Genomic DNA, 21048 nt, shown 5'->3' on the forward strand with positions numbered 1-21048 from the left:
CTTAAGAAATAGATGGATGGGATGACTGTGGAAGTACCAAATAGTGTTGCTGATGCTAGAAAAACCAAGGACTTTGACTCAGGCTCCTGAAGGAATCAATCTAAATTACAAAATCTACATGGCTTTAAAAAAAGGTTCAATTTGCTTTAAAGTATGACTTACTGTTTTAAAAAATAAAATCTTCAGTATAACTGGGTTACTTAATATTGAACGTATCAATAAGCTCTCGTTGTTTTAATTTCTTGGTGGAGATAAGCCATCAACATCACTAATTCAGAAAAGTACACTGATAAACTGCTTAACTATTGTATGCAATATACATAATATAAAGAAAAAGGGGTAGAACGTGAGTGTCTAACCCACTGGACCGCGATCCCTGAAAGAACCAGGTTTTACATACGTGTTTGATGAGTGGATTTTCTCGGGTGGTCTCTGTGCTGTTTTCACTGTGATTTTCTACATTGGCTTCAGTGCAATCTTCTGCTGGAGGGTTCCCCAGAGCCGTGCTAATACACAGCTCCACTTGTAAGTGGAGGAAGTTATTCCACACGTACTTGAAGTAGAGATCCTGGTGAAGCAGATCCATGAAGAGCGAGCATTAGTGTGGAACACACCCTTGGCAGGATTGAGACAACAGAACAATCTGTGGACAAAATCTCAACCATGATCAGCTGCTATTATGCAAGGGTCAAAATGGGCAGCATGGTGGCACAATGGTTAGCACTGCTGCCTCACAGTGCCAGGGATCCAGGTTCAATTCCAGCCTCGGGTGACTGCCTGTGTGAAGTCCGCATGTTCGCCCCGTGTCTGTGTGGGTTTTTCACCCAGATGTTCCAGTTTCTTCCCACACTCAAGGATGTGTAGGTTGGGTGGATTGGCCATGCTAAATTACCCTCAAGTGTCCCAAGATGTCTAGGCTAGATGGATTAGTCATGGTAAGTCTGTGGAGTTACGGGGATAGAGTCTGGGCAAGTTATTTTTATCAGAGAGCGGGTGCAGACTTGATGGGTGGAATGGCCACCTTCTGCACTGTAAGGATTCTACGAAAAAGGTTTACAACAAAGCATATGCACAGCATGCACTCCTCGGACATTTCCTGTTAGTTCAGATATGATTACGGTTCCTTTTCTCATTCTTGGGAAGACAATGTCTTTAATGGGACGTGGTTCCACTTTCACTGGTGGCCATCCTTCTCAAACCAGTCTAGGCAAACTATTCAGATACGATACTGTTTTTCACCTTCCCTGGTCGGTACAGGACAGCCCTCTCCCAAACCCAACACTCACCAGAAGAACGTCCAGTGTGTTCAACTCCATCAACTCCTGATTCACGTCGCTATTGTTCACTTGTAAGACGCTAGTGATGAGTTTGACCACATGAACCCGAGTGTTCCCCAGTGGCGGGTCCAGGATGCCCCAGGTAGTCACCATTTTACTTTTCTACAGAAAGAGAAAGAAGAAAACTGGAGGGGTAAGAGGCAAAGTCTCAAAATACAATGCGCATTATCTTGAACTGTAGCTAATTTGTAGAGCGATTGAAATGCTTGTTAGTGAAACCCTCTGATTGGGATGCAAGCATGAGAAGCAGTAGGTGGCATTCTGGCCCCTCAAACCTGCTCGCTATTCAACAGTTCATAGCTTTGTTTCTAAATTAACTCCACTTCCCCTCCCCTATTCCCCCCATGCCGACAACATAGTTAAGAAAGATCACCAACGCCTCTACTTTCTCAAGAGCTGAAGGAAATTCAGCATGTCTGTACTGACTCTCCAACTCACACAGATGCACCATAGAAAGCATCCTTTCCCGATGTATCACAGCTTGGTATGGTTCCTGCTCTGCCCAAGACTGCAAGAAACTACAAGGGTTGTGAACGTAGCCCACTCCATTACATAAACCAGCCTCCTGTCCACTGAGCTGCCTACACTTCCCGCTTCCTTGGAAAAATAGCCAGCATAATTGAGGACCCATCCAGGAATAGATCATAAAACATAGGAGCAGAATTAGGCCACTCGGCCCATCGAGTCTGCTCTGTCATTCAATCTTGACTGATTTTTTTTTCTCACTCCCATTTGCCTGCCTTTTCCCCATAACCCCTGACACCCTCATTAATCAAAAACCTATCTAACTCTGTCTTAAAGACACTCAATGACCTGGCCTCCACAGCCTTCTGCGGCAAAGAAAATCACAGATTCACCACCCTCTGGCAGAAGAAATTCCTCCTCATCTGTTTTAAAGGATCATCCCTTTAGCTTGAGGTTATGCGCTCTGGTTCTAGTTTTTCCTCCTAGTGGAAACATCCTCTCCATGTCCACTCTATCCAAGCCTTGCAGTATCCTGTAAGTTTCAATAAGATCCCCCCCCCATCCTTCTAAACTCCGATGAGTATAGATCCAGAGTACTCAACTATTCCTCATACGACAGGCTCTTCATTCCAGGGATCATTCTTGTGAACCTCCTCTGGACCCTTTCCAAGGCCAGCACATCCTTCATTAAATACGGACATAATTGAGAACACAATCACACCAATAGTCACACACAATAAGATGTAACCTAAAGCAGAACATTAAAACTAGATTAGAAGCAGCTGGCACCAGCCTATAGTCAACACTATCACATCTACAGGTGATAACAAGTGAGAGGAAGTACTAGGAGGCAGTCACACCAGAATAGGGGTCTTCTGATTTTTTTCAGTGGTCAGGGACAGGAGGGTGTGACAGCAAGCAAGGCAGGTATGGGGACCCAGAGGGTAGGGGGAGAGAAGCCTCAGACTTTGCAATTGTCCAACAGGTTTGAAGTTTTTGCAGTCTATAAGGATGAAAGTGGCTGAGTAAACTGAACATGGAACACAAAGCCATTCAAGCAGGGGGAGTTAAAGGCATGCAGTGGTAGTTGGGACCAGTGTAGTCAGTGAGATAGACACAGTTCTCTGCAGCCAAGCACGGGAATCTAGACAGCCATGTTGCCTGTTCAGTGCCAGTGTTCACGACACCTGCTCTGGATTGGAGAGGAACTAGCAATGGGTCAAGAAGAAGATCCAACGGATCCAGTCCACATCAGTACCAACAACATACACAGAACTAGGAAAGAGTTTCTTGTTGACCGACTATGAACATCTAAATGAAAAGCGGAACTTCAAAGGTGATAATCTTGATTTCTACCTCAGCCATGAACAAATTTATTTATTGTTGTCACAAGTAGGCTTACAGTGCAATGAAGTTAGTGTGAAAATCCCCAAGGTCGCCACACTCCAGCGCCTGTTCAGGTACATTGAGGGAGAATTTAGCACGGCCAATGCACCCAACCAGCAGATCTTTGGAGTGTGGGAAGAAATCTGAGGAAACTCATGCAGACACGGGGAGAACATGCAGACTTTGCACTAGACAGTGACCCGAGCCTGGAACTGAACCCGGATCCCTGGCACTGTTGAGAGGTAGCAGTGCCAACCACTGTGCAGGCATGGGGTAAATCAGATTAGACACTTAAATGCATGGATTAAAGATTGGCGTGGGAGAAATGCGTTGTGATTCGTGAGGCACTAGCCCCAGTACTTGGCTAAGTGGAAAGTATACTGTTAGGATGGCCTTCAATTGAACCTTGCTGGGAAGGTGTTCTAGCAAATTGTATAAATAGGATGGTAGACAGAGGGCTTTAAACTAAATAGTGGTGGTGTGGGGTTAAGCTTGGGAAGATGTAATAAACTGAAGAGAGGAATCAGAAGACAATAAAGGCAAGAATAAGGGAAATGGTGATCCAAGTGCAGCAGGAAGGGACAGAGTGTACAAAACTATTACTGCATCAGAGGTTATAAAAATAACAGAGGCAGAACAAAGGGCTCTGAATCTGAATGCATGCAGCATTCATAATAAAACAGATGGACAGACAGCATACAAATAAATAAATATGAGCTGACCGCGATTACAGTCATAGCTGCCGGATGACAAGGGTTTGGATCTGAATAGTTAAGGATCCATGACATTTGAGAAACACAGGCAGTTAGGAGAAGGACATTTGGGAAAGACAGGGAGCTGAGAAAAGATGGAGGACTAGCTCTGTTAGATAAGGTTGGCATTGGTATAATAGAGATCTGGAGATCCAACTGTTTAGGTGGAAATGAGAAACAGCAGAGGCTAAGAATTCACTTGTGGCAGTGGTTTGCAGTCCCCCCGAACAGTCATCACACTGGAGGGTAGGACATACAGGAACAAATAATGTGGACTTGTGAGAAGGTACTGGGAAAATCATGGGTGATTTTCATCCACACATGCATTGGGCAAATTAAATTGGCAAAGGTAGCCCGATGATGAGTTCCTGGAGTGTTTTCAGGACATTTTCTCTGAACAGCATGTTCTAATACCAGAGGGTGGACTATACTCGATCTGATCATGTGCGATGAGACAGAATGAATTAATAACTCAGTGAAGGTGCCCAGAGGTAGCAATGATCATATTATGCTGGAATTTCATATACAGTTTGAGGGGGGAATGGACCCAAGACTAGTATTTTAAAGTTTATTTATTACTCACAAATAGGCTTACATTAACACTGCAATGAAGTTACTGTGAAAATTCCCTAGTCACCACACTCCAACGCCTGTTCGGGTACACTGAGGAAGAATGTAGCATGGCCAATGCACCTTAATCAGCACATCTTTCGGACTGTGGGAAGAAACCCATGCAGATATGGGGAAAACATGAGACTCCGCACAGTGACACAAGCTGGAAATCAAACCTGGTGATGTGAGGTGTCAGTCTAAGCATCATGGGTACACTTAGGGAGAATGTAGCACGGCCTATGCACCTAACCAGCACATCTTTTGGACGGTGGGGGAAATGGGAGGAAACCACACAAACAGGGGGAAAGCATACGATTAAATAGGGGCAATTATGAGGGCAGGAAAACAGAGATGGCCAAGTGAATTGGGAAATTAGGTTAAGGGATAGATTAGTAGAGATGTAAAGGCATTTAAAAGGAGATATTTTCATAATGTTCACAAAAGTTACATTCCAGTAAGAGACTCTGAGGGTAGAATACATCATTTGTGGCTAACTAAGGAAGTTAAGGATAGTATCAAAGAAAGTGTATAATGCCACAAATGAGTGCGACAGGTGAGGAGATAGAACAGAATGTTAAAAACAAAGAATGATTAACAAAGAGGGAGAAATTAGAATATGAGGAATAACTAGCTAAAATATAAACAGGTATTTAAAAAGGAAACAAGTAAGGTGAGCGTTGGTCCTTGAGAGGATGTGAATGAGGAGAATGGAAAATAGGGAAACGGTGGATGAACTGAAGATATTTTGCATTCATCTTCTTGCCGAGGATACAAATAACACCTCAGAAGTGAAAGGGGGGTTGAAAGGAAGGGAGGAACTTAAAGCATTCTAGCTAAAAGCTGGCCAAGACGCCAGGTCCTGGTGAATTTCGTCCCAGAGTCTTAAGGGAAGTGGCTGCAGACAGTAAATGAATACAGTTTTTAAATTTTCTAAAACGTTCCATCAGATTGAAAAACAGCGAATGTGCCTCTTCTTTTCAAGAGAGGAGGGAGACAGAAAGCAGGAAGCTCCAGGCCAGTTAGCTTTGCATATGTCGCAAAGAAATTGCTGGAATCCATTATTGAAATGGCTATGGTTCAGCATTTAGAAAATCTCATTGCAATTAGGCAGTCAATATGGTTTTGTGAAAGGGAAACCATGACTAATTTATTGGAGTTCTTTGAGAATATTACAAGCAACACGGATAATGGGGACATACTGGATGCAAAGTACATGGATTTCCGGAAGGCATTTGACAAGGTGCCATATCAAAGGTTACTATGCAAAATAAGAGCTCATACTATAATGAGTAATGACCACATAACAGGAAACAAAAGTTGCATAAATGAGTCATTTTCAGGCTGGCAAAATGTGACGAGTGCAGCGGCCTCAACTATTCACAGTTTACATCAATGACTTGGATGAAGGGCCCAAACGTATGGTTGCTAAATTTGCTGCTGACACTAAGGTAGGTAGGAAAGTAGGTTATGAAGAGAACGTAGTGGCACAGTGGATCAGTGGTTAGCACTACTACTTCACAGCGCCAGGGACCAGGGTTTGATTCCCGGCTTTGGTCACTGTCTCTGTGGAGACTGCCCCTTCTCCCCTTGTCTGCGTGGGTTTCCTCTGGGTGCTCCAGTTTCCTCCCACAGTCCAAAAGATGAGCTGGTTAGGGTGCATTGGCCGTGCTAAATTCTCTCTCAGTGTACCCAAACAAGCGGTTGACTGTGGCAACTAGGGGATTTTCACAGTAACTTCATTGCAGTGTTAATGCAAGGCTAATAAATAGACCTAAAATTTAAAACATAAGGAGCCTGAAAATGCTTCTTATTTGTACGAGCAACATTTTGGGCAGATAGAATATAATGCAGGCAAACGCAAACTTCTCCATTTTGGCAGAAAGAATAAAGCAGCAGCTTAATATTCAAATAAAGAGACATTGCAGAAAGGTACAGAGGGAACTGGGCGTCATGGTACATGAACCACGAAATGTTAATATGCAGGTGCAGCAAGTGATTAGGGGTACAAATGAAATTTTTTTTTAAACAAGGGGAATGGAATATAAAAGTCGGGATATTTCATTACAGTTGTACTGGATGTTGTGGAGCCCAGATTATTTTGAATACTATGTACAGTTTTCACCTCCGTATTTAAGAAAGGATATAAATGTATTAGAGGCCATTCCAAACGGGGGGTGTGCGTGCACGTGAGTGAGAGAATCTTTGGTACTCTTTTCCTCAGAAAGCAGTGGAGGAAGGGTGATTGAATTTAAAAATAAATTCATTCATTTTTGGGACACGGGCGTCACTGGCTGCGCCAGCATTTATTGCCCATCCCTAGTTGCTCTTGTTCAGACGGTAGTTGAGAGTCAACCATATTGCTGTGGTTCTGGAGTCACATGTAGTCCAGACTGGGTAAGGACGCCAGATTTTGCAGCATAGTGGCACTGCTGCCTCACAACGCCACGGACCCAGGTTCAATTCTGGCCTCGGTTCACTGTGTGTGTGGAGCTTTCACGTTCTCCCCGTGTCTGTGTGGGTTTCCTCCAGGTGCTCCGGTTTCCTCCCACAGTCCAAAGATCTGTGGGTTAGGCTGAACGGCCATGCTAAATTGACCCAAGTATTGGGGAATTGCAGGGTAAAGATGTGGTTACGGGAATGGGGCCTGGGTGGGATTGTGACTGGCGTTGACTCGACGGGTCGAATGGCCTCTTTCTGCAGTGGAGGATTCTATGATTTCCTTGCCTAAAGGACATCAGGGAACCAGATGTTCAATGGAAGTACGGTCACCATCAATAGCCTTTAGTTCCAGATTTCATTTTAATGGAATTTAAATTCCAACAGATTTTATGGTGGGGCTGGAATGTCGTTCCCCGTGGTATTTAAGCCTGAGCTTCTGGGTTATAAGTGATTTTATTATTGTGCCTCAGGCCTTCCCCAATCTCTGCAGGTAATAAAAGTAACTTCACGTCAATACTTACCTTTGGTGGGTCGAGGAGGAGCTGGTGGAAATCCCGCAGTCTTAATTTGATGCCGAGTAGCGTCCCTGCACTGACCTGGCTGCCAGCGTGATCCATTCCTGGCGGGCATAGGTCCAGCTGCCCATCGATGTTACAGAAAAGTCCACCCATGCCACCCAGGTCAGACCTGTGCAGAAAGAAAACAGGAGGAGAAATCCCAGTAAACAGAGCAGCATACATGATCTGTAACAATCTGCCGAGCAGGATTATGGGTCGGGTCTTCAAAAGCTGAGAATGCTAATGAAATCCTGTGAGGATTTAACTTCAGACAATTGTTAACAGACACAAGTGAAATCTGTGTGGACACGATGACAATTGGGGCAGCACTTACCCGGTTTTGAACCGAACCCAGTGATTATGATGACCAGACATAATAATTTTGAAACACCACAGACATCAGTTAGTTTTCAACAGCGAATAAATCGAAAAATCAATAGATTTTTACTCGGTAAGAGCTTTAAGGGATACGGTATCAAGGCACGTCAATAGGCTGCAGATCAGAATGGCAGGATAGACTAGAGGGGCTTAGTAGTCCCTAATGGCAGCATTACTGGGAAAGCCCATGCTGCTTCAAGTTCACATTGGGCAAGTGAGACACTATGGTGGCACAGTGGTTAGCACTGCTGTCTCAGCGCCAGTGACTCGGGTTTGATCCCTGGCTTGGAGGTGTGGAGTCTGCACATTCTGGGTCTGTGTGGGTTTCCACCCAGAGTCCGAAAGATGCGCTGGTTAGATGCACTGGCCACATAAATACTCCCCCAGCGTAACTGAATAGGTGCTGGAGTTTGGCAAGTAGGAGATTTTCATGGTAACTTCATTGCAGTGTTAATGTAAGCCTACTTGTGAACAAAATAAACTGACTTGAGCCTTACACTTCCCTGAGCCAACCTGTTCCCAATTCTTCTCCCACTATTCCATTAGTAAGTGGGACAGCCCTCCTCATCCAGATTTCCTAGGGAATACCCAATATTCCTACAGTAGCAACACAAGACCCATTATGTGGCACAAAGAAACCTACAGAAGCTAACTCTTTGCACTGGTACTTCTGTGATGTGTCAATCAAAACCTTTACAGCAGGATGACTGAAGCCAACTAAACTTGCACGTCAACTTGCCTTTAAGTTTATTTATTCATGTCACAAGTAAGCATACATTAACACCACAATAAAGTTATTCTGAAAATCCAGCATTTGCTTGGGTACATTGAAGGAGAATTTAGCATGGCCAATGCACCTAATCAGCACGTCTTTCAGATTGCGGGAGGAAACCCACGCAGACATGGGGGGGAACATGCAAATTCTGCACAGACAGTCATCCAAGCCAGGAATCGAACCCAGGTCCCTGGCGCTGTGAGGCGACAGTGCCAACCACTGTGTCGCCGTGCTGCCCCTTAAGATGTGGATTCTGGTAAATTGCTAGAGCAAGAGTAATTTCAATGTCTCACTACAGGTCATTACCTTCCTTATTGGGATAGATAAGCAGAAACTCATTCAAATTCTATTTCTTTTGGACATAATTACATGGCACTAATGGAGAAACAGACATTTGGTTTATTGACATAACAATTGTCACTTCACTTTGACAAGTAGCTCACTGAATGTGAAATCCTTGGAGATTTTTTTAAAATCACAAAACAGGGTTCTCTACATGCAAGTATTGCAAACTTGAGCAAAACCTTTTGAACTCATTGTAAGATAAGACGGGGGCGGCGCGGTAGCACAGTGGTTAGCACTGATGCCTCACAACACCAGGGTACAAATTTGGCACTAGGGAACTGCGTGGTGTTTGCACATTCTCCATGTCTGCATTGTTGTCCTCCAGGAGCTCTGGTTTCCTCCTGCGCTCTAATGGTGTGCAGGTTAGGTTAACTGGCCATGCTGAATTGCTTGTTAGTGTCAGGGGATTAGTAGGATAAATATGTAGGGTTACGGGGCTGAGGCTTGGGTTGGATTTTTGTCAATGCAAACTTGATGGGCTGAATGGCCTCTTTCTGCCCTGTAAGAATTTTACGATTCTAGAAAGTCCTGCAAAAAAATCAAAGACTGCCTGTAAATCTATAGCCATACAAACCAAGTGGACCTACATCTGATTTAGAATCTCTGCCTAGTTAATCAGTTACCAGAATATTGAACTTGATGATCAGCCTTGGCTTGAAGGGCTGAACGGCCTACTCTTGCTCCCTTTTCTAAGGCAACGTAGGAGTGTAAACAGTTTCTATTCTCCATCCAGTTTAGGCAGAGAAGAATTCAACCAGAACTCTTTCGCCTGACTGCATATAAGCGTAGAAAAAATAAACAAAACATAAATCTGCTGCGGTCAAATCCTATAACTTTGCGCTTAAGGGTATCTTTAGGTCAATGATTTAGTGCGCGGCAGCATTCCACACATTTTTGCATGCAACACAATTTGCTGTCCACCAAAAACCCTGGAGGCAGTGAAAATACTGGTTTCAGAGCAACAGGTTTTCCACACACTTACCGGGGCCTGCGTGTTTCCAACAGTGTCAGCAGTACCTGGATCCCGTTAACAATCACCGACTCATCCTTCTCGACCTCAAACATGTTATTAAGAAGCTGCTCGATGGTTTCCTGTCTGGAAGTGAATCAAATGGAGATTGTGATCATAAAACAAAAATCCTTGGCCATAAACAAGTTGCATTCCGAAAAGAACCGCTTTGAATTGTCGGTACGTCCTCAAGCACCCAGTTCTCAATCTCAATGGGTGCCAAGGGTGGCAAAATTTTGGGACTCATTCCATGAACAGCAACTGATGCTAGATTGACTGCTCATTTTTAAAATGGAGACTGATAGATTACTAGCTAAAGTATCAAAGGAAACTTCAGTTAGGCTACATTTGGAGCACTGCCTGCAGTTCTGGTCGTCAAACTACCAGGAGGATGTGGATGCTCTGGAGGGGGTACAAAGAAGGCTTACCAGGATATGGCCTGGACTGAAGAGCTTTAGGTATGAGGAGAGGTTGGATAAAATCGGATTAGAAAGATGGAGGCTGAGGAAGTGACCTGATAGAAGCCACAAAATTACGAGGTTCATAGATAGGACGGATAGTAGAGGCTTTTTCCCAGGGTGGAAGGGTTGTATACAAGAGGGCACAGGTTTAACGTGAGAGGTGGTAAGTTTAGGGGAGATATGCAGGTAAAGGTTTTTACACAGAGGCTGGTGGGCACTGCCAGTGGATGTAGTGGAAGCAGGACATTAGCAACGCTCAAGGTATAGCTTGATACACACACGAACGGGAGGAGAGCAGGGGGACAGAAACTGCATTTCGGTGCAGGTTTGGTGGGCTGAAGGGCCTGTTCCTGTGCTGTAATGGGGCGAGGGCATGCAAATGCTCCTTTCCCTGCCCCCTTTCTTTCATGAGATGTGGGTGTCGCTGGCAAAGGCCAGCATTTGTTGCTCATCTCTAGGTGGTTTTGAATTGAGTGGCTTGCCAGGCCATTTCAGAGGGGCAGCTGAGAGTCAACCACATTGTTGTGGGTCTGGAGTCACATGTAGGCCAGACTGGGTAAGGACAGCAGATTTTCCTCCCTGAAGGACATTAGTGAACCAGGTGGGTATGCACGACAACCGCTAATCAAACTAGGTGCTATGATGGGATTTGAACCTGTCTCTCCTGGATTACTTGTCTAGTGAAATTACCACTATGCCACCAGCTCCCCCTGAAATTATATGGAGTTAAGTCACAAAGCAACAATCTCATTGAATGCCGGAAAAGTGTTCAAGAGGCTAAACAGCCACATCAAGTTCCTCTGGAAATTCCATTTCCACTCTAACTTGCCTGCATGTTTCAACCGCATTATCTCATGAGAACTAAATCTCCTCTGAACCAACTGTTCCATGATAGAGATGCCAGACAGAAGCAGTTAAAGAAATACATGGGTCAAAACATTCATGTGCCTCCAAAATGGCGAGCTGGCTTCAATGCTAAAGTAGCTTTTTCTTGTAAAATAAAATACAGCATCACACTAGGATGAAGTAAAATTACTAACTCTCAGGTGGTGCAAAATCAAAATTCTTTAACTCAAAAACAGCACAATGGCCTCATGGAAGAGGAGGATGCAGAGAGAGAGACGAACATTGAATAAGAGGAGAATTAACAAGGACAGGCAGCAGAGGAAACAAGACTTAAGTTTAGAAAGCTCAACATCCTGCCTCTCCACTGGAACTATCCTTTCACAGACTACTGTTTCCCACATCTAGAGTTTGGCTCATATACTACAGCTACTGAGGAAAAATCAAAAACACTGCTGGAAGTGGTCAGTGCATGTAATCCAAGCAACATTCCTGAGTTACGTAAATAAAAGCAAATTATTGCAGATGCTGGAATCTGAAACCAAAAGAGAAAATTTCAGCAGGTCTGGCAGCATCTGTAAGGAGAGAAAAGAGCCGACATTTCAAGTCCAGACGACCCAGGGTCAAAGTTGAGTCATAAGACAGTTGTGTAATTTATTATAAAATTCAATACATTTTTCAATGGGCCTACATACAGAACTGTGGTGCAACAATTATGTGCCAAGATTTGGGGCAATATGGTGGCTAGCATTGATGCCGCACAGCACTAGGGACACGGGTTCAATTCCAGCCTTGGGTGACTGCCTGTGTGGGGTCTGCACAGTCTCCCCATATCTTCCTGGGTTTCCTCTGGGTGTTCTTGTTTCTTCCCAGTCCAAAGACATGCAGGCTAGGTGGATTGGCCATGCTAAATTGCTCCTTAACATCCAGAGATGTGCAGGTTAGGTGGGTTGGCCATGCTAAATTGCCCCTTCGTGTCCAAAGATGTGCAGGTTAGCTGGACTAACCGTGGGAAATGCATGAGGTTATGGGGATAGGGCAAGGGAGAGAGCCTGGTAAGATACTTTGTCAGAGTCAATGCAGATTTGATGGGCTGAATGGCCTCTCCTACACTTTAGGGAGTCTATGATTTTCCAACAAAGAAGTCGGAGCTCTAGCATCAGGGTGTAGGGCAGGTGGAAGTCAGGTATTAGTCCTGTTGGTGGGGAGGCTAAAGAGAAAATTGCAGACAAGGGAATGCAATGTGATTAGAAGCTTGGGGGCAGGCTGCTCTCTCAGGTATAGATAGCGATTAAAACACCTAGCGAGGAAGTGGAAGGGGAAGAGGGAGATACCTTGATGGCTCGAGGGGTTAAAACGTGTCACCAGGTGCGAGCAGAGCAGGAACATCACAGATTGGATCTTTAGTATTTGCAAGCTGATGGCTCGAACATTAAAAATGACCACTTATGCTAGGCAGTAGAGCAGCTGCAGACATGCATTGAACTGCAGCTTGGCACTGCATCAGCACATTCAGGGAGGTGCAGCAACAGGCACTGCTAATTAATCAATCTCTGAAATTCAGCCACCCACACTCTGGAATTCTGTCAAGGGACAGAAATTCCCGAGAAGAAAAATCAAATATCCCATCCACACATTCAAAGTCAGAAATGCCGAAACTTACTTCTCGAGCGTGGCCAGCAGCTGGTCTGGTTCGGGACTGTCCTGGATCTGAATCATCTGTTCTCTGCTTAGCCGAATAATATCACAGAGAGACTGAGACGCATTAGAGTGTTGCTGAGAGTGAGGAAAGTGAAGGAAAGAAAAACACTATTAGGACCTTAAATTTTATGGCACTGCTGAGTATGGTTATCAAGGTCACAGTTATGCACCGCCCTCAGGGCTTCTCAAATAACTTCACAACCAGCGGGATAATTCAAAGTGAAGTCATTATTGTAGTTAAGCGCAGCCACCAATTTTCAGACAAGGTGAATGGCTCAAATAATTTTTTTTTAAAAATTGCCTGATAAGGGAGTAATTCTGGGCCAAGACAATGGGAGAAGTGTCTGCTCTTCTTGATTCCACTCCCAGAAGCGTAATGGGATTGTTCACAGGGCGACACAGTGGTTAGCACTGCTACCTCACAGCACCAGGGACCCAGATTCGATTCCCGGCTTGGGTTCACTGTCTGTGCACGGTCTGCACATTCTCCCTGTGTCTGCATGGGTTTCCTCCCACAGTCCGAAAGACATGCTGGTTAGGTGCATTGGCCGTGCTAAATTCTCCCTCAGGGTACCCGAACAGGCCCCAGAGTGTGGTGACTGGAGGATTTTCACAGTAACTTCACTGCATCATTAATGTAAGCCTACTTGTGGCACTAAAATAAATAAAATCTGAACAGTGCAGGAGGCGCCTATTCGATCCATCGAGCTTACACTGACAACAATCCCACCCATCCTCTTCCCCGTAACCACATGTATTTACCCTGCTAATCCCCCTGACTCTAAAGGGCAATTTAGCACAGCCAATCCACCTAACTCATGCAATTTTGGAGTATGGGAGGAAACAGGAGAACCCGGAGGAAACCCACGTAGACGCGGGGAGAACGTGCAAGCTCCACACAGGCAGTGACCCGAGGACAGAATTGAACCGGGTCCCTGGTATTGAGAGGCAGCAGTGCTAACAACTGTGCCACCATCTTTTAGCACTCACCAGAAAAGGCAGATCAGACTTTGGGGCTTCAGTTGAATATCTAATCCGACAGATGGCACACCTCTGACGGTGCAACATTCTCGCAGCACTGCACTGAAGCGTCAGACTTGATTATGTAGTTGGCCTTGAGCCTGTGACCATCTGACTCAGTGTTAGGAGCGTTCCCAATTCAGACATTTAATCCTATATCGCTCAAGGGACTGCTCCAGTGGGCACTGGACTCTGGGCATTACAAGCTCAAAGTTTTCTCCAGTCAGCCCCAGGCTGACTTCCCCCCACAGCTGAATGTTGAAAATATTAACATTATTATACTTGAAGGAAATCAAGTTAAAACTAATCTGGAGGCACTAGTTATAGTAATGCGATGTCATTTTCCCAAAACCAAAATGGGCAAATTTTAGAATACAGATGCAAGCTTCTGTCAAGATGAAGCCAAAAGGTCATAAGACATAGGAGCAGAATTAGGCCACTCGGCCTGAGTCTGCTCCGCCATTCAATCATGGCTAATATTTTTCTCATCCCCATAACCCCTGATCCCCTTATCAAGAACCTATCTATTTCTGTCTTAAAGACACTCAATGACCTGAGCTTCATAGCCTTCTGCAGCAAAGAGTTCCACAAATTCACCACTCTGGCTGAAGAAATTCCTCCTCATCTCTGCTTTAAAGGATCGTCCCTTTAGCCTGAGGTTGTGCTCTCCGGTTCTAGCTTTTCTTACAAGTAGAAACATCCTTTCTACATCCATTCCATCCAGGTCTCGCAGTATCCTGTAAGTTTCAATAAGTCCTCCCCTTCGTCCTTCTAAACACCAACCAGTACAGACCCAGAGTCCTTAACCGTTCCTCATACAACAAGCTCTTCATTCCAGGGATCATTCTTGGGACCCTTTCCAAGGCCAGCACATAATATCACACAAAGCGTCTGGATCAATCCTTTTGAGTCCCAGATAGCAGGCCTCTGATTTCAGAACAAAACACCCATATCCCATAATCATTTTCACCCAGGCAGCTCCCCAGGTGGACTTCACTGATCTGTAACTCTGAGGCAGTGGCGAGAAACAAGCGGTAGATCTGCAGTGAACCGTGATATGTCTGACCGAGGCATTTAGAGGCTGAGATTACGATATCCCACACCAACTCTCAAGCTGTATTACTAGGCGATGGCTGGGTGGTATTATTGCTAGACTATTAATCCAAAAACTCAGCTAATGTTCTGGGAACCCTGTTCAAATCCCATGGTAGATGGTGGAGTTTGAATTCAATAACATTTGGAATTAAAAAGCTACTGACAATTATGAAACCATTGTCAGAAAAACACATCTCGTTCACCAATGTCCTTTAGGGAAGGAAATCTGCTGTCCTTACCCACTCTGGCCTACAGGTGACTCCAAGGCCACAGCAATATGATTGACACTCAACTGCCCTTCAAGGGCAACTGGGGATGGTCAATAAATGCTGGCCCAGCCAGCGAAGCCTATATCTCACAAATGAATAAAAAAAAACTGTTACCACAAAGGAAATGATAATTCCAGACAGATGACTGAACACAGATCACCAAAACCTGTGTAAAAAGTTTCTTTGTTCACATATTTTACAACAAATGTGTCTCCAGATAAATAAAGCCCATACTTGATTCCTGGTCTGACTTATCTGATTTCAGGTGAAAGGACATCATTTGCGTTTAAAAAGTGTCTTTCACACCAGAATGTCTGAAAGCGCCACATAAATGGTTAATCACTGTTGTAATGTAGGAAACATGGGAACAAATTCTCACAAAGCAAAATTCCACAAACTGCAATGTGATAATTGCCAGATAATCTGCTTCGAGTGATGCTGATCGAGGGATATACACTGGCCATGATTCAGCTGACACTCCAGCACAGTACGGACTACTCTCAGAGGCATCACCTTTCAGACAAGATATAATTCAATGCCCAGTCCATCCCCTCAGGTGGGCATAACAGATCCCATGGAAAATGACCATAAATTACATAGGGTTTGGAAAAAATTCATTAGAGGTTCATGGTTAACAGTTAGTGAATCTTGTAAGAGGCCAGAAGGCCAGCTTACAGAGTGGCTCGGATGCTGAGGCAGGGCTGCCGCAGTGCTAACTTTTTCAGTTACAACAGACTTGGGAGTTTAAATTCCTGCTCCCATTAACCTGCATGCATCTCAGGTTGCTGATGACAACAGGTCTCAATGTTTAATGAAGAACTACCATTTTCCAGGCTGGCCAAACTAGCAGATACGAAACAGTGCACAGGGTCTCATGTGGTCCTAGTACTACAAATTGGACAACCCTTACTCTGGGGGAACGATGGCCTAATGGTATTATCACTAGACTATTAATCTAAAATCTCAGCTAATGTTCTGGGGACCTGGGTTTGAGTCCCACCATGGCAAATAGTGGAATTTGAATTCAATAAAAAAAATCTGAAACTAAGAATCTACTGATGACCATGAAACCACTGTCGATTGTCAGAAAAACCCATCTGGTTCACTGATGTCCTTTTGGGAAGGAAATCTGCTGACCTTACCTGGTCTGACCTACATGTGACTTCAGAACAATGTGCTTGACTCTCAACTGCCCTGGGGCAACTAGGGATGAGCAATAAATTCTGGCTCAGCCAGTGACACCTATGTTCCATGAATAAATCATAGGATCCCTTCACACAGAAAGCAGCCATCTGGCCCATCAAGTCTGCACTGATCACAATCCAAACAAGGCCGTATCTCCATACCCCCACTCATGCACCCTGCTAACATTAAGGGGCAATTTAGCACGGCCAATCAACCTAAACCACACATCTCTGAACTGTGGGAGGAAACTGGAGCACCTAGAGGAAACCCACGCAGACACGGGGAGAACGTGAAAACTCCACACAGACAGTGACCCAAGCCGGGAATCAAACCCTGGCTCCTGGCACTGTGAGGCAGCAGTACTAACCACTATGCCACCCATGTGAATGAAGAAAAAAAAACAGCCTTGCATTTGTCAGAGCTTCAGAGTGCCTTTGAGGGACTGAAGAAGGGTAGCATTTTAAGTGGCAGGTTCATCATTCTAAATGAATGGCTATTGTTACCATAATAGAACTTCCCACACAATTAAGGTTACGGTAAATAAACTCACCCGATGAAGGGGCAGGGCTCCAAAACCTCATGCTACCGAATAAACCTCTTGGGCTTTAAGCTGCTGCTGTGAGACTTCTTATTACAAATAAATTAATGGGAGAGTGCCATGGTGCTGCTTTGAGTAACACCAAACAGAATTGGGGTTCAGCAACAAATCTGTTCTGACTTGGCAACCTCAGATAAGCACAGGAAATAATGCACCTGCCTACTGTTCAGGGGGAAAAGAGGCAGCTCGAATTCCTGATCAGAGAGTCTGGGCCCAGAATGAAGGGTAGCCTCCTCATAAAGGAAGGCTAGTAGTGCTTGTCTGAACTACACACGGACAAAAATCATGCCTTGGGAAGAGGAGGGTGGCTGAGAAAGAGAGAACCTGAAACTGAGCGAAACTGATCACCACTCCCAAGAATGGACACCTGCTCCTTTGCCCTTCCTGTGACCCCTGACAGCATTCAATTCCTGCTGGGCCTCAAATCAAATGGCAATTTGTCATCAGAGAGCCTTGATATCATTCAATCCTTGGGGGCATCATAGTGAAATTCACCCATGTCCTAATTTGGCAGCAATACATATGCATACTTGTAAGATGAACAGTAAACCTGACAGAACAGCTAACTCGAAACAGACCAGGAATCTAACATGGGCTTTCTTGCTGTTTATCGGCTGAGCAGTGAGAACAGCTCGAGCTGTAGAAAATTCCGCAGAAACTTTTAAAATTAAACAGGATCCTTATTTTTAAGTAACGGTTCTTAACGCAGCTGGAAACCACCCAGAACTACTACTGGTAAATGGGATGGATAAGTTTTTGAATTTATTCTTTTCGTTAAAAAGGCTTTGACATCTTTATGGGAGATTTTGTGTTGGTATCATTCGCAGTGTTTTAAAATTTATTTATTAGTCACAAGTAGGCTTACATTAACATGGCAATGAAGTTGCTGTGAAAACCCCCAGTCGGCACATTCCGGCACCTGTTCGGGTATGCAGCAGGAGAATACAGCAAGGCCAATGCACCAAACCAGCACATCTTTCGGACTTCGAAGGAAACCCACACAGACACGGGGAGAATGTGCAAACTCCACATAGAGTGACCCAGGCCGGGAATTGAACCCTAGTCCCTGGCATTGTGAGGGAGCAGTGCCAATCACTGTGACATCGCGGCGCCCAAGTTCAAAGTGGAGAATGAATCTATTCCTTTGAATAAATAGGCTTTGCCGTTTTTGAGGTAGATTTCCTGTTGGCATCATCAGCACCTTTTGGGGGATTCCGAGTAATATTTTTACCTTTGATTTGTCTGATTAGTGTGGTCAGTTTATTATTGGACTTGTAAAAGAAAACAGGGCAGCACAGCGCCAGGGTCCCAGGTTTGATTCCCAGCTTGGGTCACTGTCTGTGCGGAGTCTGCACATCCTCCCTGTGCCTGCGTGGGTTTCCTCCGGGTGCTCCGGTTTCTTCCCACATTCTGTAAGACATGCTGGTTAGGGTGCATCGACCCTAGTTGCCACACTCAGGTGCAGGCACCTGAGTGAGGCGACTAGGGGAATTTCACAGTAACTTCACTGCAATGTGAATGTAAGCCTTACTTGTGACATTAATAAACTCTAAAAAAAAATGAATGGAGACGTTTAGCTTTCGTTCAGTGTTAGGCAGCCGGGTTACAAATAGGAAGTCACATCTGCAGAATTTCCTGAGACAGAGCCAAGTGCAACTTCCTTCAAACTCAGTGGATGGGCAATCTTCTGAGACAGGCAGCACTCTAACGATCAACTCCCGGTCAGACAGGGAAGTATCATTTCTAAAATGTGGGGCATTCCACCACAGGCAATGCACTTCACAAATATTAACAACATAATGGGTTTAGCAGTAAAGTGACTGTGTGCAAATTAGCAGTAAGCCAAATGCGAGCCAAATCAATCGATGAATTAGCTGGTCAGCCTTTTCCACCTTTCCCTGCCCTTTACGGGATGCTTGCACTTACATCCTCATCTTTGGAACGATGGATCATCTCGATGAGTCTCTGGATGATTTTCTCCTCGTTCAGCCACTGTTGGAACACAGAAGGAGGTTAGCGAGGAATAGTGAGCCCGGCCCTCTGTGCAGGACGAGCAAAAAATTCACCCCGACAGGCGTCCCAGGGAGGAATAAGAACAGAAAACTCTGGAAAAGCTCAGCAGGTCTGGCAGCACCCATGGTGAGAGAAACAGAGTTAACATTTCGGAGCAACACGAGGAAGATGAATGAAGTTGATGCTGTTAAGAGGGGGTGGCATTGGTGGAACCAAAAGGTGAAGTTAAGGACAGGTGGGAACTAGGAGAGGGTTGAGTACGATCTGAGCACACTTGCGTCCATCCTATCGTCATATCTCTCCTTGTTCCCACCTGCCCCTGACCTTCTATTTTGTTCCACCTACTCTTCTTCTTCTTCTCTTTAGCTCTGAAGAATCATGCCAACCTGGAACATTTACTATGTGTTTTTCTCTCTCCACAAACACTGCCAGACCTGCTGAGCATCTGTAGTATTTTGCAAGGAGAAATATGCCACAGAACGCCGGATTCACACCCACACATTCTTCACACAAGCACAGAATCAGACATTGCAATTCGGCCCATTGTGCTAGCTTTTTAGAGAAACCAAACAAATCCCGGTGTCGAAGTTCTTTCCCAGTGTCAGTGCACTCTCCCCAATTTTGTCTTTTAAAAAGCATTCAGACAATTACATGGTTAAGATGGGTACAGCAGGATATGCGCCAAATGTGGACAATTGGGTTTAGCTTAGTGGTTTGAAAAATAGGAAGGCATGAACATGTTGTGCCAAAGGGCCTGTATCCATGATGTAAACCACTATGACGCCGACTCTTTCCTCAACAACTTTGTGAATCTGATTCCACCACTTTTTTTCCCAGATTGCAAACTAGATCTTCTCTCATGAAAGTGTGAGTAATCCTGGGCTGATGTATGCTTATTTAACTTCTTTATTTCTCAATTAGAATACATAATCCGGATGCTCATTTATCCGAATTGCCACACTGCAGTAAATCAGCAGAAAAATGACAAGTACGTGCAGTCAAATTAGTACATATATTCAATTCCATAACCTGGCTCACCAATGTCATTGCACCCCTTCCTGTCCTGTCCCCTACTTTCCATTACTCTCCTCCATCGTGCTTAATCTGAAAGTGCGCTTAATGAAATTATGATGAAATTCAACAGGTTATCAAATATGACATCAATATGAATATGAAATTAATACGAAAGCAAACTTTTTACAAATGCACCATCGAAAGCATTCTTTCTGGTTGTATCATAGCTTGGGATGGTTCCTGCTCTGTCCAAGACCGCAAGAAACTAGAAAAGTCATGAATAGAGCCCAATACATCATGCAAACCAGCCTCCCAGCCACTGACTCTGTCTACACTTGCCACTCAGAAAAGCAGCCAGCATAATTAAGGAACCTATGCACCCCAAACATTCTCTCTTCCACCTTCTTCCTTCAGGAAAAAGATACAAAAGTCTGAAGTCACATACCAACCGACTCAAGAACAGCTTCTTCCCCGCTGCTGTCAGACATCTGAATGGACTTACCTTGCATTAAGTTAATCTTTCTCTACACCATAGCTATGACTGTAACACTACATTCTGCACTCTCTCGTTTCCTTCTCTACGAACGGTATGTTTTGTCTGTATAGTGCGCAAGAACAATACTTTTCACTGTATGTTAATACATGTGACAATAATAAATCAAAAATATGAAGTGCCTCATTATCTCCCTACAATTTTTTCAGCCCCTCTCTCAAAAATATATTTTCATATTACAGATATCTCAGTCCTATCTTTCTATGAAGTGTCTGTGCATTAATTCTGATCTCTCAGTCCC

The 21048-nt window shown here is 44.5% G+C and overlaps 1 protein-coding gene across 1 annotated transcript in view; it reads right to left on the reverse strand.

Moving 5' to 3' along the window:
* LOC145361790 (serine/threonine-protein phosphatase 6 regulatory subunit 3-like) overlaps nucleotides 1-21048 on the reverse strand; it is a 117308-nt gene that overhangs the window by 45522 nt on the left and 50738 nt on the right. The window contains exons 5-10 of the mRNA XM_080217768.1: nucleotides 19154-19219; nucleotides 13023-13135; nucleotides 10029-10142; nucleotides 7513-7678; nucleotides 1287-1439; nucleotides 401-568 (exon numbers count right to left, since the gene is read on the reverse strand). Coding sequence (XP_080073894.1) covers nucleotides 401-568; nucleotides 1287-1439; nucleotides 7513-7678; nucleotides 10029-10142; nucleotides 13023-13135; nucleotides 19154-19219 — 780 coding nt within the window. The remainder of the gene's footprint in view (nucleotides 1-400; nucleotides 569-1286; nucleotides 1440-7512; nucleotides 7679-10028; nucleotides 10143-13022; nucleotides 13136-19153; nucleotides 19220-21048) is intronic.

Source organism: Carcharhinus amblyrhynchos, chromosome 35, assembly GCF_965287045.1.
Source record: "Carcharhinus amblyrhynchos chromosome 35, sCarAmb.v2.hapA, whole genome shotgun sequence".
In the NCBI taxonomy this organism is placed as follows: Eukaryota; Metazoa; Chordata; class Chondrichthyes; order Carcharhiniformes; family Carcharhinidae; genus Carcharhinus; species Carcharhinus amblyrhynchos.